We start from the raw sequence: 27,610 nt of genomic DNA on the forward strand, positions 1-27,610 counted from the left end.
TGGCTTTATTAAGTACAAACGAAATTTATACTTTTAAGTGCCCAGCATACCTTGCACGCTTTGAGGAACATAGTAAATGCGTAGCTAACCTTGCTGGTTGCCTGCCATTCTGAATTATACTTTCCTCAAAGAGGCAGCCGGAGTCTGGAGAAGGACACTATCATTTGTTAAACACCTACTGTGTACCAGGCTCATTCACATATGTCCTATCACGTGGGTTTTGTGTCTTTGGTCTTAGTCAAGTTCATGACCAGAAACAGTCATTCAGGGCAAAGTCTGTGTGGTTATATCATGGGAGACGTTATATCTCAGCATCACTTTCCTGTCCCCAGTGAGATAATTAAGAATTTGACTTTGAAATAATTTTCCCTTGAGGAAATGGTCCACTACCTTTCTGATCAAGCACGTGATATAACCAGCGGTGCTCAGGTCTTGGCCATGGGGTCCGGGAAACCAAAGGTCAGCATGGGCATCCAAATCCCTGTCCTGTGACCTTCCCTCCTCCTCTGTCCTGCTATCCCACTGCCATCTGATTTCACACTGTGCACGGCAAATACCCGCAGTCATCTCAGACCCCACGTGCAAAAGTGCAAGGAATGAACTGAACAGATGGCGAGAGGCTGAATGCCACCCTCAGAAAGAGGCAAAACAGGCCTCGGGCGGTTTTTGCGCATTCGCACATCAGAGTTAACTAACTTTTACTTCATACACCTTTTCTTCCCTTGCGGTCTCATCTGTTTGATAGAATACATGCGTGCGCACACTCACAACCACAGTTTTACACACAGGCAAACACGTTCGCATGCACACACACACACTCATGGACTTCAGATCAGGATGTGATTCTCTTAGCAGGCAGACAAGCCCATCTACCCTCCCTGCTTGAACCCGAGTTCCTTCTTCACCCACAGGCCAGCGCAAGGTCACTTTTACAAACTGTCGCATGCCCCTAGAGCTCCTTGATCCTCGTTTACTCTTCGGGAGGCAGGGATATATCCAGCCTGCCTTCCTCACGTGATCATCTAAGAACTGAGCAAGGGCACGGAAAGCAGAGCGAAGGCTGTAACACCCTGCAACACGCACGGGACCCTCAAAGTCTTATTTTTAATAATGACTGTCAATCATCGTGGCGGTGCTGGACTCCCCCAGACTTCCCCACCCCCTTAGGGGCTCTCCTCCCAGCCCAGAGCTTCTGCAGCCCCTAAGCCTGTGCCTTTGTTTGCTCTGAGCCACGCCCAGCGTTTGTCCATACTGTGCCCCTGCCTGGGATGTCCCTTCTCCTCCCCTGCCCAAGCCCCCATCTCTCCCGCCTGAATTGACTGGCAAGCTGGATCCTTCAACGCCAGTGCTCAGATGAGAAAGGTGTGGCCCCAAGGGGCACCAAAGAAGCACCACCTTCTCCCCTGTGCTTTGTCCCACATTGTGCATCTTGGTCCTTTGCCCTGCCCTTGGGGTCTCTCCGCAGGCCACACACGCCGTGACTGCCAAAGACATCTCTACCAACTCCAGGATTTGTGATTGCTACATGGAGAAGCCACACTTGGAAGCTGAGGTTGGCTCCCACATATCCGCCTGGCCTTTAGCTTCTCCAGCATGCCACACAGGCAGGACCCCTCCTCCCTGTCCCCTCTGCCTCCCACCTGCCCACTTCTGGGATTAGTACGAGTGTCCCTGCTGTGGCCTCCTGCAGCCCTTACCGCACCCACCACACTTGATTGTGCTTTAAGGTTTAAATGTCAGTCTTCTTTGCCCAACAGCAATTCTGGGAAGGCAAGGGCAGAGTCCATCTCCTTCCCACCATTTCCAGCTAGCACCCAGCACGGTGGGTGCCTGGTCCAGGTCAGGTGCTTATTATCATTAACTTAGCAAATGAATACTCTGACCAAGTTATGGGCACAGCATTTGGAAAGCCACACTGCCTGCCCATTCACCTAATGGCATTCACAGAGAGGATTCTGGGTCCCAACAAAACATGGGCATTAGCAAAATGTCCCGAGGTGGCTGAAGGCTCCTAACAAAGCTGCTTTATTCTTTAAACCACAAATCTTTCTGGGCGGGGTGGGAATATGGACAATTCAAACACCAATACCTTGTCAGTGCCCTCTGTCCTGGGAAAGAAGCTTGTTTTTCTCTCCTCCCCAGACTTGTTGGAGCCACGCCTTGGATTTACTCTGGGCTGCCCACTGAGGACGAAAGCGTGGGAGCAGCCAGCAGTTAGGAAGCCTTCGCCATGCTCTTCTCTAACACACACAAGGCGCTTGGCCAGGGTCCTCTCCAATGCTCACGAGCCCTATGACGTGGCAGAGTCACTCCTACTTTAGATATCAGAGAGGCGGCAGAGCAGGATACAGTCCCATGTCCGTCTGCTGGGATGCAGCCTAGGCGATTCACCTCCACCCCAGAGGGGTCTCAGGGCAGGGTGACCGCTCTGGCCGTGCAGACTGAGAAATGGACATAGCACTGCCCTAAAGACCACCTTGCTCCATCCCTCAGGTCACTAGTGGGCCAGCCAGGGTCCTGCCCGGGGTCACACAGTCGCTAAGGGAGGGACCTGGCTCCAGACCCATGGCTTCTGACCTCACCGGTCACTATGTCACACACACACACCCTGTGGCTCCCTCCTGCCTCGGTTTCCCCCAGGGACTGGATCAGAGGGCCCTGAGACCAAGTCGGGCAACCACATTTCTTGCACAGGTTCCCTGCCAAGCGCAGCGTTGGCCCTGACACCTCTTAGAGTGCAGGGCTCTGCGACGGATAAGAGGCGGGTCCCCACTCAGAGGCCCCACGTCTGGAGAGGAGAACTCAACAAAGCCCCTCGATTTTCTAACGAAAGAATCAGCCCAGAGCCAGGCAGGAGGCAGGCTCCCTCCCACCCCTGCTCTCCGGCCTCAGGGAGCTTTCTCAGCACTGCTTCCCTAAGGACTGTGGGGAGGATCTGGTAAAGCCAGGCCTGCCAAGCTCGGGACAGCAGGTGGAAAATGCCAGCTCCCTCCTCCTCCAAAAGGCGGCCCAGCCTGCAGGTGCAGGGGCGGTACCTGAGCCTAAAGATGAATGAGGACCCCGGTTTCCTGCTCTCACACCAAAGGCCGTCACCCCAGAGGATTACACTGCACCCCGAATCCTGCCTCCCAGCCCCTGGATGCTCTGGCACCGCCACCCACTGACTTTCCAATGTCCATGGTCCCCATTCTTCAAGAACCTTCTGGGCCACCCACTGATGTCCATCCAGCCCAGGATGGCAAGGAGGACAGACCTCTTGATCTCAGCGCCCTGAACTCCCCACCCTTAGAGACAAAGCATAAAGACGGGGTTCCTTTGTTTCCGGCCACACCCAGGGGCCGGCCGTGGCCGCTCAGTCCCCTCCACCATCCCCACCCTCCTGCCGCCCAGCCCCGCCAGCGTTAACCCTTCCTGGACTGCAGCGCCGTGGCCACCCCTTAGGCTCTTCTGAGCTGCGGCGCCTCCAGCATGGCGCGGGCTGGAGTCCACATTTCCACTCCGTCAGTGCGGGCGGGGAGGGGGCCCGTCCATCTTTTCCCTTCCTCTGGCGGGAAAGGAACTCCGGAGCGAGGTGCGGAGAGCCGGACAGGGAGGGGGCGGCGCGCAGGAGACTCGGCTCACCCTCCCATCCCCGCGAGGGCCGGAGGGAGGGGGTGCGGACCCCGCGCCCCTCCCTCTTTTGTTCAGCGCCGCATCCTCCGGGGCCACGCCATCCTCCCGCACGTCCCGGGGGGGAAGGGCTCCGAGCCCACAGGAGTAGGACCCGAGGCTCCAGCCCCGCCCCGCGCCCCCCATCACTGCCGCGGTCCCCAGAGGCCGGGGGAGGGGGCTGCCAGGCCCCGGCCGGCCCCGCCCCACCCGCGGCGACGCAGGAAGCCTCGGGCCGCCCACGCCATCCCCGCAGATCCCGACCCGGCGGCGACCACCCCCCCAGCCAGAAAGCCGCGCGGCAGGGCGGGGGCAGGGGCGGGGGCGGGCCTGGCTCACCGTGATGTGCGGGATACTCTTCTTGCCTTGGTAAGACATGGCCCCCGCCGCGCCCTCGGCCGGGCCGCGCGGATCTGCGGGACTGGCAGACGCGGGGTCAGACTCCGCTCCCCGCGGGCGCGGCCACAAAGGCCCGGGAGAACGGAGAGAGGCGCGGAGGGTAGCTGCCCGCGGCTGCTCGGCCCGCCCGCCGCCGCCGCCGCGCTCCGGCTGCCAGCACCGCGCGGCTCCCCGAGGAGGGCGGGAGGAGGCGGGAGCGGCGAGGGCGGGAGGAGGGGGCTGCAGACACACAGCTCCTCCCGGCGGCGCCGAGCCGAGGCCGATTCGCCCCTCTCGGCTCGAACCAGGAAGCGCTTCCCTTCCGATCCCCCCACTCCGCCCCCAGCCCCCCCTCCACCCCCTCAGCCGCCCCGCACACGCCCCCGGCGGGCCCGGCCTCGCTCTCGCGATTCCAGGCTGTCTCGACCAGCCAGGGGCGAGCTGCGGAAGCGCCCGCAGACCCCGGGGGCGGCGCCACAGGTGTGCGGCCCCGCAGCTGGCGCGGCCCCAGAACGGCCGCGTGGGGCCCGCGCCGGGAACGCCCCAGCTTGCCGAGCTCTCCAGGCTCTCGGGGATTGGGCCCCATTGAATGCTCCCCGACGCCCTCCCTTCGTTCCACACTGTCGACCCCCCACGCCAGTCCCCCAGCAGATCCAGCACTTTTACATCTCCAGCTCCAATCCTTTATTCACTCGCCTTGGATAACCCACCCCAGACAAAGGGTACCCCCTCTTCCCAGACCCATCTCCCAAGCCTCCTCCTCCAGAAAGCCTTTCCCTGCCCCCTTTAGTCCCAGCCCCCAGCCCCCAGCCCTGACCAGCCTTTCCTGAGGGCAGCTAAGGACAGGCCTTGAAGCCAGACCCTGGGAAGGCAGTGGGGACACGACGGATGACGTGCTAAAAACTGGCTGCCACCTGCAGGAGCTCTCTCGCCGCACAGCAGCCTCGGGCCACCAGGTCGCCCTGCAGTCTTACCATATCAGGCAGTGGGCACCTCGAGAGCCTGGTCATGGGCTCTAAGGCCCCCACAGCCCCCCAGAGAAGACGGGGCAGTTGGAGGAGTAGAACCAACCAGCCACTCCTACCCCCAGCAGACAGTGGAGCCCAGCACAGCCCCTGCAATCCAGATGTGGTGGCGGGAAGTCAGGGCATGGCTTGACAGCCTTCATAACAGAGGAAGAGAAAGAGGGGGTGAGGGGACCACCCAGCACAGCCCCCACACATCACCAGGCAGTAGGAAATGCCAGGCTGCTCTGTCCCTCTCTGTTGCCTGCAAAATCCAAACCCACAACCCTTTTGCAAAGATGACGCTTCTCTACCCTCAAGTTCTGCACAGTATGGCAAAACCCTCACCTGCCAGGTGCACCCTGGAGCCGGGATCTCCACTCCTACCAAGGCCAATCCCAGGCCCAGGGCAGGAGGCCAGAGGTGCCTGGGCCTGAAAACAGGGCTGGGGTTGTAGCTTCACGGGGGAGAAACTGCTTAGGAGTCCAGCAGCACTGGGCCATAATTTCCTCATTTTACAGACGGAAAACTGAGGCCTATGGCGAGGTAAAAATGGTGTGGCGCAGGTGCAGAGTAGATTAGTTGCAGCACAGAAGCATCTGGAAACCAGGTCGCCACACACCTGGTCGAGCGCTCATTCCTCTACGTTATGCATTCAGCCCTAGCTCTGAGCTGGGTCCTGACTCATTGTTGGGGACCGGAAATTACAAGCGGGCAGCCTCCCTCCCCCCGCCTCCTACATTCCCTTCCTCGGCGCGTTTCAGTCCCAGGTGCCAGGCACCAGGGCGTTCTCAGGGGGCCAGTCCCGGGAGGGAAGCTCCAGGGCTGGGGACAGGACCGAGCGCGGAGGAGGGGGAGGGGCAGCGGCCGCCGATTGGCCAAACCCTGGCTGCTCCCAAGCCGGCTGCGGGGCTGCAGAATGCCGCAGCCACTCCGCCTCGGGCCGCGGGGAGCGCTGCGACTGCGCCTGCGCCGCCGAAACCCCTCCCCGGGAAGCCGAGGTGTCTTTTGCCGGCGCTGCAGCAGCGAGGCCCGGCCCAGGGCCCGAGACTGCTGGAGCCCAAGCTCCCGGGCCGCTGCGTAGGCAGAAAGGAAAACGCTTCCGCCACCCCCACCCCCACCCCGGCAGACCGGGAGCCCCTCGGCTCGACCTCGAGCGCTAGCGGAGACCACCGCGCGCCGGAGGCGCCGCCTTTTGTCCGGTTCCCGGGCAGCAGCGGTGAAAGGCGGGAGGAGGTCGGCGGGGGAAGGGGAAAGAGGAGGGTCGAGGAACGGGAGTGGTGGAGCGTCCGGCGTCCCCGAGCGCCGAGGCGCGGCTGCGGGGCCGACCCAGGCAGATCTCGGGGACCAGGCTGGAGTTGGTGACACTGATCGCGGCTCCAGCCCGCGCGCGCCCTCAGACAGCTCCCGGCCGTGCACAAAGCGCTCTCCCTTCCCCGATATACTCCACCTCGCTTTGAGACACCCCCATTTCACAGATGGAGAAACTGAGGTTCAAGGGGGGCAAAGCGCCTTGGCCGGAAACCTGGGATCCCCGGCACCGTCCCCGGCCTCTCGGTGCGCGGTCCTGAAGCCTCTCGCTCGGGCGTGGGAGCCTGGGTCCCAACCGAGGTAGGGCCGCCAGGGAAGGGGTTGGACGGGGGAGATAAAAAGGCCGTGGGGAGGAGGGGCCTGGACTTCTCGCCATCTCTCTCCCTAGCGGGACACCCGGTTCAGCACCACGGAGAGCGCCCGAGCCACAGGGTGGGGTTGGAGTCCCGGGTGAGAAGCTGGGGAGGCCAGGTGACCCTCTACTGCGCCGCGGCACCGGCAGGCCAACCTAGCCCCTACTCCTCCAGGAAGCCCTCCCGGATTTCTGTCCCGATCTCCTCCGGGCACACTTTATGCCTTAAAAAATGAAGAGTTAATAAAAATGATCATGGTAAGAAAACTGAACAGCGAGCATTTATTGAACGCTCACTACCTACAAGCATTAACGGATGTAATCCTCACAATGAATCTGCAGCCCACCCTTGCCTGGGAACTTCTGGAGGGTGAGATCGGGAAGGCTGACCCAGGCACCCAGCGCCCACCCAGGGGCTCAAACAGCAAGCCTCGGCCAAGCTGACCCTCGGAGGCTCCAACTGCCTCTCTCCAGGCACCTCGCCCTGACCCTTAATCACCCGAGCCCTCCGGAAGCTGGGGCAGCCATCCTCCCGTCTTCCTCCAGTTCCCTGGATACAACTATCTCAAGGGAGAAGACCCACGGGCCTGGCATTCCCTCTCCCGGAGGCTTTCCCATTTTCAGGAACAAACAAACAAAAACCCTCCAAGGCTGTCAACCAGTTCAAATCCCAGCTCTGCCTCCAACTTGCCTTGTCAAGTGGGCACAGTGAGTCCTGCCGCGGGACTCAGGTGCGCCCCTTGGAATGTCAGTGCTGGGGGTGAGGGCTTACAGTTGTACCTGCCTGACGATCTAAATCTTGAACCAAATCTTTCCCTCGAAATCAGGACCGGAACACTTAGAAAAGGTTCCTTCCAGCTTTACGCTGTGTGGCCACAGGCGATTTGCTTAACCTCTCCCAGCAGCCTGACGTAGTCGGTCCCCTATAATTACCAATGAATGGGCGAATGCGGAAACGCAGCTCCCCTTCTTTCCAGAGAACAGATTAGGGAGCCGTGGACTAGATTCATCCCAAAGGTCCCCTCACGCTTTAGGGGCCCATGCGGCGGCTTTAGCCAACTTACTTCCCCTCTCAGAGCCTCGCTTTTCCTTCCTGCAGAAGAGGGGTGGGGGGTGGGACCTCGAGGATCCTTTCGGGGTGCCACGGACTATGCTGGCCAACCTTGACCCAGGACAACAACCTCCCAGGAGCCGTGTACGGTGGGGTGGGGGAGGGGTCTTTCCGTAGAGCTCCCAAACCAGGTAGCCCCAGCCCACGGGACCCGGGCACAGTCCTCGGACGGTCCCACGGCCAGGGTCCCCCAGAGTCCCGTCCTCCCCTCTCAGCCCGGCCACCGCGCGCCCCGAGGGTACCTGGCCATTGTCCCGGCCGAGCGGCAGGTCGCGGGGCGCGGGGCAGCGGATGCGCAGCGCCGGCGGCCGCTCGTCGCGCTCGCCCGGGGAGCTGACGGCCGAGCCCGAGGGCTCGCTCACGTCGCTGGCGGTGTCCTCGCTGCCGCCGGGCGCGGGCAGGCCGACCGCGTCGAGTCGGCCGGCGCTGCGCGGCGTGCGCGCCGAGCCGCGGCGGCCCACGCTGTACGCGTCGAAGTCGATGGTCTTGTTCTCGTAGGCGCCCTCCACCGCGGCGAACATGCCGCCGTACTTCTGGCGCGGGGTCTGCGCCGCGCTGCCCGGCCGCGCCAAGTACACGGGCAGGTCGTCCTCCGTGTTCCACGCGCGCCGCCGGTCCGCCATGCCCGCCCCGCCGCCCGCCCGCCCGCGGCCCTCGCCCACGCCGTGCGCCGCGCTCCGCGCCTCGGTGCGGGCCCGCGGCGGCCCAGGCGCGACTGCGGCCGGGAGAGGGGCGGGGCGGGGCGCGCGGCGGGGCGGGGCCGGGGCGGGGCCGGGGCGGCGCCTGGCGGGCGGCTGCGGGCGCGCGGAGCCGCGGCCTACAAAGGACCGCCGGGCGGGGAGCGCCGCGCGGGCGGGGCGGGACGGTGACGCGCGCCAGCCGCAGCGCGGAGGGCGGGCGGCCGAACCGCAGTGCCCTCGCCGCACCCCTGCTGCGCTCCCCGGGGAAGCGCGGGGCGCGAGGGGAGGGCGGGGTGGGAACCGCGCGCGCGCGCACACGCTCTCACACACTCCGCAAGCACACGCATAGCAATTACGCCATACACACACGCGAGAGACGCACAAGCATGCTGGTTCCTGCACCAGAGTCAATTACACACGATCCCGACACACACAGGCCAGCTCATGCACATCGCAGGCAAGTTTGCACAAGCAGGCACACATGCTTATCCACATTCAGAGTCGATTACGTCCACACACACCAGAAATTCTGTCACCCACGCCCGCGTCCGGCCTCACACCGAGATGAATTGCACAGCCGAGACACTTCCATACTGGACACGCGCTTCATCCATTCAACCACTGGGCTCTCGCGAGTGACCGGCCCTGCTGGGGACAGGCCGGTGGACGAAATGGACAGTCCCTAGTCCCTGGGAGCTGACATTCCAGGGAGGGGACCAGGCGACATATATCTTCGTGGGCCAGCAGCGCTAACCCGCAGCGAGAATGGTGCAGCAGGGCAAGGGGGACGGGCTAGGGCTATGGTCACACAGCCGCGCAAGAGAAGTACGCTCTTGCACGCGAACCAGCGAGTCACACACACATGGCATTCATTCCAGCACACACAAACAACAAAGAGCTTTGCGCACGCTCATCAAAAGGCAAATTCACAAACAACTCCACACGCTGGTGCACTCATAAACCCACACACTCGTGCACTTGTAAACACACACCCAAATCCACACCCCAAATAAGGAAAGTCAGGAGCTTAAATAGAAACGCCCCAGAGAAAGACATAGAGCTAGAGTACCCCCTCCCGTCTACCCACACATTCCCACAAACGCCTCCCCATCTAGGGGCACCTGCCGGGAGCTGGCTGCGCCAGAAGCTAGCAGTCCGGGGGGGGGCGGGGGGCGGGCTTCTCTGATTAGGCCAGAGGGCGGGAGGGGGCCTGGGGATCGCTCTGCTGGGGCTCCCCTTGACCCTTCTCGGAGGCCTGGACACCGTCTCTCATTTCTCCATGATTATTATCAGGCAGAGGGTCCTAAAAGTCCCTGAGGACGCGGCGGGCCCAGCTGCGCTTCCCGGGAGGGCGGGTTCACCAGCTGTCGCGCGCTCCGAGGACCAGCCTCGACGCCCAAGGTCAGGACCCGGGGGCGTGCGTCCATGGCGAGAGCCCCCCGCCCTCGCGCAGAGCCCCGCGCCTCCCCGCGCCTCCCCGCGGCGGGAGCTGTCCCTTCAGCACGCGGCCCGGCGGTCGCCGCGTGGTCCCGCTCCCGGGTCCCAGGCCGTCGGATTTCACAATCCGTATGGCTGCTGAGACGCGTGGACCGAGGACTCCGAGGACATCGGGTCTACGGCCTTAGCTGACACCTCCCCGCCTTTCCCGTCTTTCAGCCCTGGAACCAGCCAGGCGGCGTTGCCTCGGGCGTGTGCGGAGAAGCAGCGCCTCCCGGCTCACAGCCTCTCAGCCAGGCAGCCCCCTCGGTGGGTGGTCAGCAAGTTCTTTCTCTGTGCCTGAGGAATTAGTGCTGGGATCACAGAGATGGAGTTTTATGAAGTCCCTGTCTTCAGGAGGAGGATATTTGGGGAGGGGACGGAGGTTTAGACACGAAGAAGAAGAGAGTATCAAGGGAGGTGTCAGCGATCTTTACGAGGTGCCGAGGTACACAAAGCGGGTGGAGGCGAGGACGGGGTGGGTGGGTAGAAGGGAGCGGATTGAAGGTCCTGGGAGAGAACATTCCAGCAGAAGGAGCCCGTGAAACAGACAGGTGCTCCAGGGAGTGAGAAGGGTTCAATATGGCGGAAGAGGTGCAGAAGGGGAGAAGAAAAGAATGAAAAAAAGGCAGATGGGGGACAGCCTCTGTGCCTCCTCGTCTGGAGAGGCTTCCATTGAGGGAATCTAGTGATGGCGCCAAAAACCAAGGAAATCGCTGCTGTTTTCGAGGACTCAGGACCTGTTATGGCCCCACGCTCACCTTAACCCCAAAGCACAGCCTTAGGAGGTTTTGTGGATAAACTGGACCTTCCCACTCCAGAACAAAGCTGTGACTCCTAGGAGAGCCAGTAGGTTTCTGTCCTGCGAACCTAAAGAAGTGGTCCCACCTTTTGTATGTTCTCGCAAAAGAATCCGACTTGGGAGCTCCTGGGGGCTACCTGAAATAAAGTACAAAAACTTGCAGTTGGTGCTGTTCATGGAAACGAGGAGAGCCTCATGAGGAGGTCTCATTGGGAAAGCAGGAACAAGGGAGTGGACCTGGCGAAGTCAGGAGAGCCTAGATCTTGGAGTTCAAATCCTGTTCTCTGTGCAACCTTGGGCAACAAGTCATTCGACATTCAGCCAGCACATGGACACCTCCTATGTGCCACAGACTTTACATGACCCCTCATCACCCCCATCCTCCCCTTAGGAGGAGCCTGACATTTAAGTGTTCTTCATACTCACTGCTCATTTTCACTCATTACCTCCCGCTTTATACAATTTCGCCTGTTTCATCAGCCCCATGTGACAGGCAAGGCCACCTCCATTTTAGGGCTGGAGGACCACAAGCACTAAGTCTCTTGCTCAGAGGTCACTGTCAATACGTGACACAGCCTGGATTTCAATTCCGGTTTATCTGAGTCCTTTCTACAATATCACCCCAAAATACAGCTAGTAACCTAAGTGGAGTGGAGGAAGGGAGGCAGCAAATAAAGCCCAGGGTGCAAGTTGGGACGTGCACTTGCCTGCTAGCCGGGAGGCCAAGGAGAACAGTGGGAAGCACGGCAAACCTGAGCAAGCCACATTTTCTCCAGATGATGGCTGGGACCTCCCGCATGCTGTCCTGTGCTCTCAGTCCTAAGGGGATGGGGTTTTCTTAAGTGAACTAAACCGTGGCACTGGCTGGAGGACAAGTCTTGAGCTCATTCAGTCATATCATGAAGTCTCCCAGGGTGATGGCAGCAAACAGAGAGAGGCATGTCAGATGGCAGCCGGGAGGGCAGGAGAAGCCAGCTCAGCCACAGAGTCTGCATGGGTGCCTTCGTGTAGGCAAAACAAAACCGTTTAAACCCAAGCTGGAAAAAGAGTGCTTTCCAAAAGTGAGGGAGGGAGAGGGAATTGGAGTTTATTTCCAACTGTATAATACTCTTAGCAAATGTGGGAGCCAAGTAATGGTTTGTTGTGCTCATTCGGGATATTAGAAAAGAAGTTCAGGGAAGTTAAGCAAGTTGCCTAAAGTTGTATAGCCGGAAAGTAGCAGAGATACCCTTCAAATCCAGATCTGTTCTAAAGTGTGGGCGTTCTTCAGCAGACTCCAAATCAGTGCAAGAGTGGATTGTGACTATGTTACTTTACATGGCCAAAGGGGACCTTGCAGATGCAACTGAGTTAAGGAAGCATCTTTATAAGCAAAAGAGGGGGCAGAAGAGTCAGAAGAGGGAGGCAGAAGAGTTAGAGGAGGCCCTGAGACCACAGGAGTCAGAGTCGCACAGAGATTTGAAGGTGCCACGCTACTGGCTTTGAAGACGGAGGAAGGGGCTACCATCCAAAGGAGGCAGGGGGCCTCTAGAAGCTGGAAAGGCAAGCAAGGAAGCAGATGCTCCCTTGGAGCTTTCAGAAAGAACACAGCCCAGCTGGCTCCTTGATTTTAGCCCAATGACTCCCATTTTCAGACTTCTACTTCCCAAACTGTAAGGCCATAATATGGCTGATTTTAAGCCACCAGGTTTTGGCAATCTGTCTCCTCCGCAATAGAACACTGATATCAGGATATAATGGCTCATAAAGGAAGCAACTTCATTATTTGTGCAACATGGATGTGACTTCTGAAATCACTTATACCCCACCAAATACCAAGAGAATTCTTTTTCTCTTGTGTCAAGATCAACAACACTTTAAAAATGAACGACGAATGAACTAAATGTTCAAAAGGGGGGAAAAAACTTTTAATTGCTGAAAAAGCATACATTTTAATGTACAAAATTACACAAATTATACATTTAACTAACATAGAAAAATACATCTTGGTAACAAGAGAAAATGCCAGCCTATTTTACACAAGATTGAACAATCGTTACAAATCTCGAAAACCCAGAAGGGAGCACTGAGCCTGACTCAGAATGAATCGGGGAAGTCTGAAGGCCGATGAGCATCTCCGAGGACTGGTGCCTCTGCATTTCACTGCAGACAGGGGTTGGGAGCAGCCCACTGCCCCAGGACCCAAGGGAGGGTCCCGTCAGGGGGCATCCCAAAGGAAGGGTTTTTTGTATGTGTGTGTAGCTGGACCACTCCCAAGTGAACTGGTGCTCCTAAGGGGGGGAGGGACAGAACTTGGACTGCCGTGGTTCTGATCCTTGGGTATATTAATGGGGACATAGAGGAGTCCTTTGGGATCTATGCAATTGCAAGGTGTGGGTTTTGTGCATTTGGGATCCAGTGGGAAAATATTCAATTATGAAACTGATCCCTGTGTGTCACAACCTTCTCATGGTTTCTAGCCACATTCATGCCTCCCAGGATTCAACCCTGGAAGGAGTGAGAAGACCAGGGAGGTTCTACCAAAATGAGCTAGAAAGTCTTGTGGCATCCAAGTTCCTTGCCGGCCCTACCATCAAAAGCTGGTTTTTGAAACCTAAGCCACGGAAAATGTCATCTTAGCCCCCCCACCTCAGGTGGGTGGTATGAGCCATACCCAGCCCCACTGAAATGCATTTGTGCAGAGCCCATTTCCACAGGTGTGAGGGAAGAGTCCCAGCACCCACAGAGCACTCAGTTGTGCAGGGTGCTTTAAAAAACATGTGCTATCTCTTTAATGCTCAAACTATCCTTGCATGACAGGTACTAGCTTAGCACCTGGTTCCATGGAAGGCACTGAGCTGAGACATTCTGTAAACTGTCCAAGCTTGCACAGCTAGTTGGTGGCAGAGCCATATGTTCCTGGCACCCTAACTCTTTCTCCTTTCCTTGTTAGAGGAAGATCTTGCCCTTGTCTCAGTGAAAAGTCTAAGGTTTTAATAGTTATAACATCACTGTGCAGAAGTTACCTTCCCCCACCACTGTCAATGTCCCATTTACAAACAGTGTATTTTATTACTTTACTTATAAAAAGAGAAAACACTTTGGTAGAGAGTTGATATTAAGTTTTCAGCATTTTTTAAGGAGGTGCTGGGGATTGAGCCCAGGGCCTCCTACATGGGAGGCAGGTGCTCAATCACTTGAGCTACATTGGCTCCCCAGCAATTTTTAACAATCCCACTTATTTGTCTTTTTCTTCCCTTGTTCTACCATCCCATAAAAAGGTATCATCCTTTTATCCTTTGGCACAGCCCGGTGATGTTTTGCAAAGACAAAGAAGAATGGTGTTGGAGAAAACCTTCTTTTCATGGTATCAATTCTTCCATTAGTCTTCCAGTGTTTCTCGGTGTCACATTTATGCCAAAGATGCAGAAATCAGATTTGGATGGGAACACTGCTTGCTGAAGCAACAATAGGCTTTAGGGAAGATCAAATGGGATAAAGAAAACCCAACCCCTTCAATCCTAAGGCTACTGACTCTTATTAAAAGCAGTTTTCAGGTCCAAGGCATGAACTATCTTTATCTAGTAATCCTCATAACACAGGAAAGAGGACTAAATACATGAACAAACCCCAGAGTTTCTTTCTCTGCCTCTTAAAGTCACCAGAAGATTTCCAAAGAATTTGTTTCAAAGCCAGGTAGGAACACAATTGCCCAGCAGAACAAATTGCCAGATTTGTGGCCTGCTTCTATTTGCTTATACGATTGGCAAACTTAGAGATCATAGCGGACTTAGAATATCTATTTCTGGTAGATTTTTAGGATGCAAGCAACTCTATCCCACATATGCATTTAGCGTGTTTGCTGCAACACACAGTTGGGTTATCTGAACTTTAATGTAATTGTGCAATGAGCAACCATTAAGAGTTTGGCACCCGGGCTCAGCTGCAGTGGAACTGAATGGTTTATCATGTCATGCATTTCATTTTCATAAGCACCATTAGCTATTAAAAAGGCCCTTTCAAAGCAGACTCATGGTCAAAATATTCCAAAGATGAGAAGTTTCCTTCTGTCAACTCTGAGTCCACTTCCCTTTCATAAAGAGGAATCAAAATTAAACATGAGTCTAACACAGAAGGAACCCCCAACGGCCTCTTGGAATTGATTTAGTGCAGTAGATGGGACAACTGAAAGGGACTGTGGAGAGGACTGCAGGAGCTTCTCCCCAAGGCTGCCCGTTAGGCTCAGTGGAGATTGTAAGTGCTGCCTGGACTTGAGCCCAAGACAACCCTATTCAAGGGGCACATAGTTATTTAAATCTTACAGGTGAGTCTACGCAGCCAGGGTGAGGACCCTTCACCGCAGAGCGCAACCTTCACGTCCCATAAATGGTCCAGCGCAGACAAGCAGAAGAGAGCCACACCCCCCTCCTTGCCGGGAGCCTGTTTCATGCATGCACAACACTGTCTCAAAAGAGAAATGAAAAAAGGTTGAACATTTAAAATATGCCAAAAGTGTCTAGCACCCTTCTTCAGGAGTTGACGGCATTTTCAAAAAGTTTCTCCCGTGTCCCAGACCACGGTGGCGATTGCGCCTTGGAATCAAATGGGAACTGGGAGTCTCTTAAAGCAGCTCACCTGCCTGCAGGTGGAAAGCTCCCCTGCAAGTTCACCAAGTTTGTGCAGTGAGCTGTGGAGTAAAACAGATAGGAAGGATCTCATCTCGTGAAGGACTTGGGCTCCCTGCACTCTGCAGTGATGGGGAACTACACTCGTATGAAATAATCGCGTCTCAAAGCAATTCATAAGCTTTCCATCAGCTGTGCTGCTTGATTGTCATCATTGAGAAATTAGGACGGAGGATGCTGTGAAGGGGTAGATTTCAACCCCATTCATCCAAGCCTTGCCAAGAAATGGCTACGTTTAAGGGAATCTTGGGCTTCAGGGTTTCCCCAGGAAGAAATATGGGCATGAATTCTACACAAAGGAAGGAATTCCTCAATCTACCATGTTGCTTAGTGACACCATATGGGTTGCCACCCATTAAAAATGAAGAGCATCTGGCCCAGATCTAGAATCAAAATCAGGAGAGCCTGCAGCAACAGGTCCAGGTCCCATTTGCAATCAGACAGCTGTGTGACCTCAGCTATTTCACTTAACTTCTCTGGGCTTCGATTTCCTCACCAGTACATGGGGAAAGGCTAGAGCGTTGACGCTAGATTAAGGCTTAGACCCTCTCCAGCTCTAACAAGGGCTTTTTCCATGTCTGACGTCTTCATTACTGCACAGCTGGTCATCTGGGAAGGGCAGAGGCATGGGTCCTCCAAGTACGCAGTTATGGGTGCAGCCTATTTCGGGCCACAGAGCAGAGAGCCCACGCTGCCTCTGCTGCCGCCACACCTCCAGTGTACCTATTTTAGGAACACTGCCTAGCGGTTCATGGGGAAGCGTTGCCATGCCAACCCGCTGGCTGTTGCTAATCATAATCTATGAATGCACAGTACAGCCATCTGACAAGCAATTCTTTTCATCCTTAGCCTGAAGGCCTTCTCCAAATTGTCATAAGGTAAAGCCCCTTGTTCATAATGGCACACGGTAGATACATAAGTATGCACTGCGTTAATGACATAAGTAAAGTATACGCACAGCACTTTTAAGTTTGCAAAGTGCTTTTCCCCAATTTAGACATTAATTCTCATGGCAACTCCTGAAGCAGGTAATTTTTTATCCCCGTTTGCCAGATGAGCAAACCGAGGAGGGAAACTGACTTTCTCACGGCCTCACGGCTAAGAAGTTGCAGCATCCATGCTCCAGCCCAGTTCTTCTGACTTCAGACCCCAAACTCTTGATCTCTTGCTCCTCCACGACCGCTTACATTTACTCAGTCCTGAAGAGTTTCACGCCAGCTCCTGGAAGGGTGCCCCTGTGCGGCGTGATGAACCTCACCCCAGAGGGCTCTCAGGGATGCTGAAGCAGGACAGAGGCGAGGGAAGACGCTCGCACGGAGGGAGGGACCAGCGGTGGGGTGCTGGGCTGAGGCCCAGGACAAGGCCCCTGGGGCAGGCAGAGGAGCAGGCAGGGCTCTGAGGCGGTGGAAACCTGCACCTGGCAGCAAAAATGGGCCTTGAGGGCAAAGCCAGGGCCCTTGCAAAGCCCAGCACACCAGGCCCTTGACGAATGCGCATCAACTGACTAACCAAAGTGAAATCGGCGCCAGGAGGCAGGGTTTGGGTCTATTTGCTTCCCTCTGTAATGCCAGTTGCCTACCACGGTGCCTGGTGCTTAGTGGTGTCCAATAAATGTGCACTGGTTGAGTGAATGAATGAATGAATGAAACCCAGTTCCCAGAACATGTAAGCACTTGGTGCTCCAGAGGGAAGCTGGAAAGCACATGTTCTCTCTTCCCTATGTTTTTTCTTTTAATATTTGGGAAGTATGCCATTCTCTTAAGCTCAGAGGCAGAGTTCTGTTTCAGAAGGGAAGGGAAGAAATTAAACTTTATTGAGCACCTACTACATGCTTGGCCCCTGACATTTCTCTTTGTGCTGGGGAGACAGTGACATGCTCCCACTGGAGGAATTAGCACATGAGAGAGGTGGGCCCACCGCCCAGGTGGGTTCTGAGGTCCGGCTGAGGGCTCCGGGGCCAGGTCCTTCCCACCTTGGCTTGTGCTCTGCTGCAGAGGAGATTAGAGCCCTTGGAAGTTGCCCTCACCTTTTGGAAAGCCACATTGGTAAATCGCCAAGCCCTCTGCTCGGGCTTTCCAGGCCCTGTTCCAGTTACTCCTCGAAGTGCGCCAGGAGGAAGGCTGAGCCCCTGTTCCCGTCTTGCAGGTGTGGAAACAGACCCCCAGGCCCAGGGCTCCTGACTCGGCCAGTGCTGTGCCAAGGACACCCTCGTAGCCGAAGCTCTCCCCGTGGCTCACAAAGGGCATCCAGGTGCAGCCTCTCCTGGGGTCTCCAGGCTTCTGGGGAAGGTCTCATCTCTCCCGCTTTCCTCCGAATGAAGAGCTTAGACTCAGAAGGCTGAGGGCCCGGGGCCCAGGGGCAGGCCGGCGGCAGAGCTGAGGGCAGGAGGTCCAGCCCAGGCCCCTGCCCATGGCCACTGCACTGGCTGAGCGACCTTGGCCGCAGTCTGGGACCAGCCAGCTGTCACCAACTCAAAGCCCGTGGCAGGAAAGCAGGTGACGTAGCACACGGAGGGTGCCGGCCTCGTCCAGCTCCGGTTGTGGCCGTGAGGACGGAGGCTCCGTGTGCTTCGATTTCCCAAGAGAAGCCAGGGACCCAGATTTTCCCGAGGAATCTCTTCGTTTTTAAATGTCACTTGCTAATCGGTATTAAAAAGCACTTTGCAGGCCAAACAAGACATCTTTGAGGGCCGCCTCTGCCCATGTACTTCCCGCGAACTAGAAGCTCCACAGTCTCTTGGGGGAGGGAGGCTGCAGGCCTGCCCGCCACTCACCCCTCGGCCCTCGGCCCTGGGGTCCGAGACATCCACGTGGTATGTGTGCCGCGAGCAGGACCATCCGCGCCGCCCCCCTCGCCCCGTCTCCTCCATCTCACAGCGGCAGGGGCAGGAAGAGCTCCGCTCGCGCGGTTCCCCATGTGGCAGTTTGCTTTCGCTCTGTCTTCCTGGGGGATGCTTGGGGTTCCAGTGTCCCTGAGGAAGACGGCCTCTTGGTCCTGCGCTCTCCAGGGAAACGTTTACAGCGGATGCGACAGGGTTCACGGCCCCCGAGCGCCAGGCACAGCCGCGGGGCGGTGATGCTCTCTCGCTGCCGGGCGAACCAAGCTGGCCCAGGCCACAGCGCCGGGGGCACATCGGAGCTGATGTGGGGGACAATTCACAGACACAGTTGCATGAAGAGCTCTCCACGTACCCGAGCAGCAAGGACACTCAGTACCTTCCCATGTGGCCAGAGCCTGGCACCCAGGAGGCACCCAGCAGGTGTCTGCCAGCTGGCACGGGAACTGCCTCTCTAGGGGAGGGCACAATCAGGGAGAGGCTACAGCGCATCAGATGGCACGGCTGGGATGTAGACTGGAGGGCCTGGAATTGCACCCATTTTACAGATGAGGAAGCAAGGCGCAGAGAGGTGAAGGGACAGCCTTCAAGCCACCCGCAAGCTAGAGTCTAGCTGCACCTCGGGGTGCCCTGACAGCGTCCTTTCCCCTTAGCCTAGGGGATCTGGACCACTTGGGGGTCCCAGGCTCATTTGGGAATCCCTGGCCCCTCTCCCTGGGAGAGCGCTCCCAGGGGTACAATTTTGCTCACAGGGTAGAACCTCCACCTTAGACGAAGCTCTGCAGGGGCTTGTTAATTAAAAAACCATTATCCTGTCCCAACGCGTGACCCGTCTTGGACAGAAACTTTGCGGGTCTGTAAACATAATGAGGACTCCAGGCTGCTGAGAACAATCAGTAAATTGAACGAGAGGAGCTGGAGGCACGTTTTACAAATGCAGCGAGGACTCCTGACACGGGGAAGCGTCTTACAGCGTGTTCCCGCCCATTAGCTCATTGTCACAACACAACTGTCCTGGAGGCGTGAGGACCCGAGATGGAGGAAGGAATGGAAGTGCGGAAGAGGTAAGTAATTTGGGCAAGATGAAGAGTTAGGGGCAGCCCAGCTTTCAGCTCCCGGGTTCCTTCCACCCCCGTGCTCAGGAACGGGCTTCTTGCAGCCCAGGGCGCTCTTCGGACCCCAGGTGCACTGCACAAAGCAGAAACGCGCCCCATAAATGACGTGAGGCAGGTCGCGGCCGTGTGGCCGTATCTCAGCTCCCTGGGCGGGCCTGTAAACTCCACGGCCTCTGCTCTGCCCATCAGTTAGGAAGAGTATAAATATCTTCTGACTTGGGTTTCGCCTCTGTGCTGTCTTCTCTCCTACCAGAACAAAAGCAGAGCCATGAGTTCTTAAAGGGAACACACCAACCAGCACCGCTTCTACCTGAAAACAAAAACAAAAACAACAGACTTGATTCATCTCTAAGTGATTAAGTTGCTGGGAGACCCACTTTATCTCCATATGTGGTGGGCTTACAGCATGGAATAGTTGTTAATAATCCATCAGCTGCTCTTTCTAGAAAAGAAGCTTAGCTTAGAATTAATAGGCACCCCTCTCCTTTTATTTTGGGAGTCCATGAACCCTTGAAACAATATGGAATGTTTATGGGAATCAGCATTTGCATCTATTTGTGCAGAGACTCTCATATTCATGAGACGCTCCAGGGGGCGAGGGCCCATAGAAGGCTAAGAATCACTGATAGAAAGGAAAGAGAAATGCGGATCTCGGGGCTGGCATTCGTCCACTCAGCTAACAGTTGTCGAGCACCCCCTCTAAGCCCGGCTCTGCGCTAGGCTCCCTGCTTACAGTTCCTGTCCTCATGAGGTTTTGGTCTGGTCGAGGAGACAGAGAGGAATAAAGGAATCACCACATAAGTGTTACATTGTAGCTCTAAGAAGTACTGGGACAAAAAAGTGCCAAGAGAGATGTCTGCAGAAGGGTCAGGGAAGGCATCCTGAGCAGGGAATGATCAAGGTGGAAGATGGTAGGAGTGGGGGGGGGTGCTCTCCAGGCAAAGGCCCTGTGGGGAGAGAGAGGTAGTATGAAAACCCAGAGTGGAGCGACAGAGAAGTGAGGGGCAGGGTAGTGGGAGATGGAGCTGGATAGAGGGAAGTTGGGGCCAGGACATGGTAAGGGCATAATTAATGGTTTTAGAGGAAGAAAGGAAGGAAATGAAGGAGGGGAAGAGAAAGATCGCCTTGGGTGGTGGACATTTGAGCAGCATCTTAGAGATGAACAGGAGTTTTCTGGGCAGAGGAAACAGCTTGGGCAGAAGCCCAGAGGTGAGAGAACACTGGCTGTGAGGCACGAGGGGCAGAGGGCAAGTCTGGAGAGATCAATTTTCTGAGAGGAACTTTCATGGATGCTGCCAGATCAATAAATGTATTGGGCAAACTGAGTTTGCAGAGGGGGCCCAGGAAAATTAAAACCCTGTCAGAAAGAAGCATCTCTGGGCGGTTCCACTGTGGACCCACATAACTGATTTCACCAGGTAACGCTGCCAGTCCCTGGAGATGGCTCCCACCCAGCTCAAGGTCATGTCCATCATAAGGAGTTTGGTGAAGATGCCAGCCACAGCATCTCCCAGGGGCTCCCAACCATGGAGGAAAGCCAGCTCGCATTTGCTTAGCTTGTTTGTTTGTGTAGGTGGTTTTTAGTCTGATTTTCAAAATGTATTTATATCTATATGTAAGCTACTTTAAATCTTTTTGTTTTAGAGGGAATAAGCAAGATCAACCTAAACTCAATTCAGAGCCTCAAAGCTTACAGAAGCATTGGTACCCAAACTTTGTTATACATCAGAATCACTTGGAGAGATTTATAGAGATTCAGATTCTAGGCTCAATCTCAGACCTATGGAATCAGTATGCTTAACACAGAAATCTGGTTTTCCCTGAGTTTCCTGGGAGATACTCATGAATTAAACTGGGTGATTCCTATGCATTCAGCTCATGCAGTACACGTGCTCCTGTTGTTTGCATGCCACTGAGACAGATGATGCTCCAGTTTGAGTAAAAAGCAGAAAAGTAAATCACTGTCAACGGAAGCGGTGCACCTATCTAAGCATAGGTATATTAATATCCTTGCACTGAGCTTGCATTTGCCAAAAAAAGAACAAAACAACTGTTTCAGAACTGATAAATACCACAGGGTCACCTCCATAACCCACGTACATGTGGGACATCCAACAGATGATAACTCCTGACAAAGTTACGTTAAAGATTACAACAATTACAGAGATAGCCAACTCCATTACAGATGGTCAGCAGATGCAATAAACAGGAGAAACCATTACAGAGGAACTGTATATAATAGGGGAATAAAAAAAGGGGGGCTAATTATAAGAGTGCTTATAATATTCAAATATACACTCTATAAATGAAAAGCAAAGTAACTGGCATAAGACCTCAATGAGCAAATTCATTGGGAGATTAGACAAAGATGAAGAGAAAATTGGTGAACTGGAAGATGGCTCTCAGGAAATCAATCCAGAATTCAGCATGGAGAGATGAAGAGGTAATGGGGAGATGTTACTCCAGATTGAGTGGATAGGAAAAGCCTTTCTGAGGAAGTGACATTGGAGCTCAGACCCAAAAGAAAAGGAGAATTATTCATGGAAAGAGATGGGGATCAGGGGTCCTAGGGAGAAGGAGCAGAAGGGTAAAGGTCCTAGGGTAGGAGCAAACTTGGCAGGAACCAGTGGGTGTGTTTGAAGAACAGAATGCTGAACTTGCTAGATGTGGCCCCACCAGGGGAAGAGAGGTGTGTTGTGGGCAGCGTCAACGAGTGAACTTGGGCTCATTAAGTGGCAGCTCCTAAGAAGCATGTTTCACCTAGGCTAGAAAAAGGGCTTTCTAACAGTGAGAGCTGAGCATTCACTTACTCACTCATCCATCCATCCATCCATCCATCCATCCATCCATCCATCCATCCATTCAATCATTTGCTCTACTATGTGCCATGCACTGAGCTCCAAACAACAGGGAGTGTTGAGATGGAAAAACACACGCACACACAAAAAAAAACCAGACACTTCTGTCCTCACAGAGGATTCCTGGATTTGGCAAACAGTTAACAAGTGGGCCCAAAGGCCCCTTCCAAACCTGTGATGCTATGAATCTGTAAGACCATGGTGGGCACGTAAACCCCCTGTGGAGCTGGGGAGGGACAGGCTGCGGCCTTACTTCCTGGGCCAACGAAGGAAGTAAATGTGCAAGCAGATCTTGGTGGAGATTCCAGGCAGGAGACAACCACGTGATGGGGAGAGGGAGGAAGCCCTGGAGTATCAGAAAATGAGGACAAAATTGGGAACACTCATCCATGTCCTACTTAGTTCCAGACTTTGTGAAGACGAGAGCTCCTCAATGAGAGAATGTGCTTTTATGGAGAGACCACCAGGGACGTGACTGTCCTTGACACCATGTAGTCACCCCCAGGTCATGCTGCCTTCTGCAGGGGTAGAGGGGGCAGACAGGACTGTCATCATAGGGAACTACCTGTCCCCTCCCTTTCTCTTCCTCTGATCTGTAAATCAAAGCAGTGCCGACCTGGCCTACTTCAGATTTCAGACTGAAAACACAGAGCTGTGCGATATGCTCCATCTTCCTTTCTCCCTCGGCAGTCGTTCCCCACCACTCTCCTTTACCTGGACCTCTGGGACAGCATACCAACCAGGCATCCCGCTTCCAGGCTGGCCCCATCTCTACCCAGCAATCCATTCTCTAAATAAAAGTCAGAATTACCAGAAAGCAGATGGCACTACTTCTCTACTTCAGACCATTTTGTACATTTCTCTGCATAAATCCAAACTTCTTAGCAGACTTCCAGAGGCCTACAGCCTGCCCTGCCCACTTCTCCTCTCTTGAAATGCAAGCCCCTCCACTTCATGCAGCAGCTGCAGGAACTCCTTGCAGACTGAACACATCCACCCTGGCCACCAGAGGAGCGCAGGTGGCCGGGGAGACCAATGAGTGGACAATTGACAAGTGCTTCCGGCATGACGCACAGGCTCGGTGGGTTCTTGCCTCAGCGTCATTCTTTTCTTGAGATTTGGGGTTGGGAGCTTCTCTTTCCACCAGCGCTTCATCAGGAAGAGTTCTGGGTCAGAAAGTTCCCTTTGCAAGTGTCCTCCTCTGAACGTGTTCAGCTCCCCATGGCCTGCTGGGCTCTGGCCGAGAGCTCGGGATTGGCAAGCAATGCAAAGTGCTGTTCTTGGGAACCCACAGACTCCCAGGGCAGAAGGACTGGCAGCCTCCAGGGGGTGATCGGAGCATGAAGGGGGAGCCTGGGATCTTGGGGGATGAGGAAGAGCAGGTAGATGCACCAAGAAGGCCCCTGCCCTGAGGGACCCGACAAGGAGGAGTCAGCCCAGGGGAGGAGTGTGGTAAGAGGGCTCCAGGTGGAGGACAGACAGGGCCAAACCTGATGACCCAAGGGGCACAACTCACACTCGCCCAGCTCAGCCCCCTTGACAGGCTCACTGGCTCCTCCCAACTCCTTATGTGCATGTTTCTCATTTTCCCAACCTGCAAACGAGGACACTGAGGCTGAGGGAGAAAGTGCCCCAAGGTCACAGAGCTGAGGGCCAGCCGCCCAGGTCCATGCTCTTAAGAAATGTGGAGAAACACACGTGAAGTGGTCCCAAGCAGACAAGGAGCCCTTCTGAACGGGGCAGATGCTGACAAAGGACAGATTAAATCTACATGGCTGTAGCTTGGTTCTGATCGAATGCAACCTGGTCCCAACATATTTCCTCAAGGAATATTCCGCATTTCCTTGCAGGTAAAGGGAATCAACTATAAAATTCGTGACTTGTTTTTTAAACAAAAGGCTTCAAAATTCAAGAGTCTCCTCACCCTGCTCCATCTGGCCACTGACTTTATATTTTAAATGATGTCTGTGTTTATGATCCACATGATGCTGTACACAGGTTTGGTGTGAATCGTGGTGTTTTAATTAGCGAACCAGTTAGTTCTAACAAATCGTCTAGAACAAACCCCTCAGTTGATTGACTGAGGAAGCAGAGCCCGAGAGAGAACGTGGCCCTGTGATCATCACGGCTCAATAATGGTCGGGCTTGGAGTAGCTTCCCTGCTCTCCAGCCAACGCCCCATCTATTTCACCTCATGCCAGCATACACTGAGAACTTTTTTTGTGCCCAGCACTGGAAAAAGATGAAGAAAAATAAGGGAGAAAATAAGATGAAGTCCCCACTCTCAGGAGGCTCACATTTTACTTTTTGTACCTATAGAGCTTGCAAGCAGGACCACATCCCTGCTTCTCTATCAGATGCTTCATCAGAGTCAGTGGGTTCCTTCCCCCCAGGACTTCTGAACTTGTGAGGTTTCCTGGGCCTCTCAAAATCAGCTCTTCTTGAGCCCCGATGGGAGACTGCTCCGACTCTTCTTAGATTCCTTCTGTGATGGGGAGCCCACCCCCTACGCCAAAGAAGCCAGTTCCATTGGATGCCTCTAGGTATTGGGAAATCCATCCACATCCAGAGTTAGTGAGGCTTGCCAGAGCGTGTGTGAGGCTGCAAAAGGACTCTCTCGAATGCCATGTAAAGCCCCAGCACAGGGTCCATTCACGGAGAGGGGCCTCTCTCCAGACATGCTGAGTCTGGCCTCAGGTGGCTCCTCAGCTGCCCTGTGGTCCCCTCAGGGTGGTGAGAGGACATACAGCAAGGCCCAGCTGTGCCCACTTCCCCTGCCAAGCGGTAGGGCCCATCTGTCCACCCCAAGGTGGAAAGATGAAGGGGCAACTTGCCATTCTCGGGCTCTGGCAGGACACGGAACAGGAGAACTTCAGCAGTGAGTGGGCAAATGTCTGACAACGGCTCTCAGGAGAAACAGACCTGATTCGTAGCATTTGCGGATTTCTGTCGTGTAAGTACTCCCGTCATGGCTGGTTTCAAGCCCCCGACATGACATCACTGAGGATTTGGGAAGAGATGCACGCGATGGGTGCTGGGAGCCCGGAAGGGCCGGTGCCAGGAAACTGCTGTGTGTCCAGTGAGTGAATGAACGAACGAATGAATGAGAGAGGGATGCCAGCCTTGTGAAAGTGATAGAAGAGAACTGGAATGAGCAGAATGTTGTTCTAACTGCGGTACGTGCAACTTCACAAAGAGAGCAAGCCAGCATCCATGTAAAAGGCTTTGTAGACAGGCTCTTGAAATTACTGCCAAGGAAACTTGCCTGTCCTTACGGAAAAGGTGTGATGGCAAAGTGCACCTGCCTCAGAATTTGGTACGGGTGAGACCTTGGGCAAATTACTTAACCTCTCTTCCGTGATTTCCCCATCTGTAAAGTGAGGGTGATATCTCCCACCTCATAGGGCTACCGAGAGGGAGCTGAAATTTGGGGGCCCCAGATAACCACCATCTCAAGACTGGCAGAGCTGGCATTTGAACCTTGGGAAACAGTGGAGAAGCCAGCCCATGCCCCTGGAGGACAGAGGCCACCTCCCCAGAGCTGCCCATTTCCTGGAGCCTGGCAGACATGCAACGGCTATTCTTGGAATCGATTTTGAATAAGGGGGAGTGGGGGTCCAGTATGCTAGTGTTTTGTGTGGAAAGAACAAATGCCATGAAACGTAAGGACCGCTATCCAATTTCCAAGAGCTTCGTAATCTTACTGGGTACAGAAAACATAGATAAAGATAAAATGCTGTTTCCTCCAAATGCCCTAATGTGTGTTTCAATACCGAGATTCATTGAGGTCATTTTCACTTCCTCCCTTCCTAACATACTACTCTAATTGACGGATTCGCTCAGGAGCCGGGCCCTCTGAATCTCATTCCACCGAGGCTCCGGGATGTATCGATTCTATTTAGAAATAAGGCAATAAATTGCCGCAGACATTATGGCCAAACCCACAGGCTGCCGAGAGGGAGAACGGAAAAGGAAGTCTTTCCCACTGCGTTGTCTGTCTTTAAGTAAGTTTTATCACGAATTTGAATTTCTGAAGCAGCAATAGCTATCAGTGGACCTAAGAATGTTTATTCCCTCCCTTTGAGATAGTAAGTCTGTTTCTGAAAACTGGTACATAAGAAATAATTCATTATAAAGACGAAGACTTCTCTACAAGGATAACCATCACATTATTTATTGTAGCAAAAAAAAGGAAGCAGCCCAAGTGTTCACAATAGGGTGATGGTCAAGAAAGCTTTGTAAGGCATACTAGGAAAAGTGAAGTGGAGAAAGACTGCATATTAGCATGGGGAAAATGCCTACAAGGTGAGATTAGACGAAGAAAAACCTATAAAATCGTTATACTGGCTATGATCGTGGATCTTGCAAGGAACCTTATCCATGCCTTAGCCTTACTGAGTGTTAGGTGATTTTTCATGGATTTTAATGTGTTCTTCTTAATTGTTTTTCTCTCTTTTCTATTTTTTCTGTAATAAGCACACATCACTTAATATTAATTTTCATCATTTGAATTTTTTCAATAGGAATTTAAATATACCATGGCCAGCAGATCTATTTAATATTAGAAGGAAGTTATCCAGTGGTACATCTCATTTATCACTTGGAAATACTGAGTCTAACATCTCATTCCACAGTGTTAAAGGAATCCGTACTTGATCTCACTTGGATGCAACCTTGAGCTTGTGTGATGTGGCTGAGTCAGTGGAATTTGCTTATGCACACAGAAATGCTAAGAAAAGCCACTTTCATCAAATCCCAAATCGGCGGTAGGTGCCATCTCATAGTCTCCTTCCCCATTAGGAAAAATTCTCCTGTATTTCTCAGGAATTTTAGTTTAGTCTCGGTTGTCTGTCTACTCACTTCTTTGGTACAATAAGCAGCTCAGAAAGGAGTTGCTTGAAATTCTATGATGCAAATAATGTCTTCTATTCACAAGGTGAGCACTCCTCTCACCTGCTTCCCTTCTAACTCGTCCGCAAATCACTCTCCTGGTTCACGCTACTAGGAAAAGACAATCTCTTGGCCAATTCGTGGTTGTCCCCAGTCCCTCTCTCTTTTGTCACACACCTGCCCTCCCTCCCCCCAGCCTAGACGGTGGAAAGGTGGACACTGGCTCTTGGCTAGGAATGGCCATGGGACACATTTATGGTTAGATTTGGCCAATGAGATATAAGACAAAGTTTGCTGGCAACACTTGAAAAGGTTTGCCTTCCCCTTTCCTCCTTGGACACAGAGGTGAGGTCTGACGCTGCGCAGCCATTCTGTAACCAGGAGGCGACTCTCACCTGGAAGAGACACTGACCAGCTGAAGACAGTGGGTCTGAAGGGTGGAAAACAGCATCACTGGGCTACCAGACCACCCGCGAGGCCGCACA

At 54.3% G+C, this 27,610-nt stretch overlaps 2 protein-coding genes across 4 annotated transcripts in view; both read right to left on the reverse strand.

The window, feature by feature from the left end:
* CRMP1 (collapsin response mediator protein 1) overlaps positions 1-8,465 on the reverse strand; it is a 72,458-nt gene extending 63,993 nt beyond the window's left edge. Inside the window, exon 1 of one of the 2 annotated variants that reach the window (XM_058301222.2) lies at positions 8,047-8,465. In XM_058301222.2, the coding sequence (XP_058157205.1) occupies positions 8,047-8,427 (381 nt within the window). In that variant the 5' untranslated portion in view covers positions 8,428-8,465. Of the gene's footprint in view, positions 1-3,987; positions 4,197-8,046 lie in introns of those variants that run through there. The other variant, XM_058301224.2, reaches the window with a different exon arrangement.
* Positions 8,466-12,647: 4,182 nt separating this feature from the next.
* The window catches only part of C1H4orf50 (chromosome 1 C4orf50 homolog), a 149,793-nt gene continuing 134,830 nt past the window's right edge, over positions 12,648-27,610 (reverse strand). For both annotated transcript variants that reach the window (XM_058301227.2, XM_071217390.1), the window contains one exon: positions 12,648-19,623. In XM_058301227.2, coding sequence (XP_058157210.1) covers positions 19,567-19,623 — 57 coding nt within the window. In that variant the 3' untranslated portion in view covers positions 12,648-19,566. The remainder of the gene's footprint in view (positions 19,624-27,610) is intronic.

The sequence above is a fragment of the Dasypus novemcinctus genome, chromosome 1 (genome assembly GCF_030445035.2).
Source record: "Dasypus novemcinctus isolate mDasNov1 chromosome 1, mDasNov1.1.hap2, whole genome shotgun sequence".
Classification (NCBI taxonomy): Eukaryota; Metazoa; Chordata; class Mammalia; order Cingulata; family Dasypodidae; genus Dasypus; species Dasypus novemcinctus.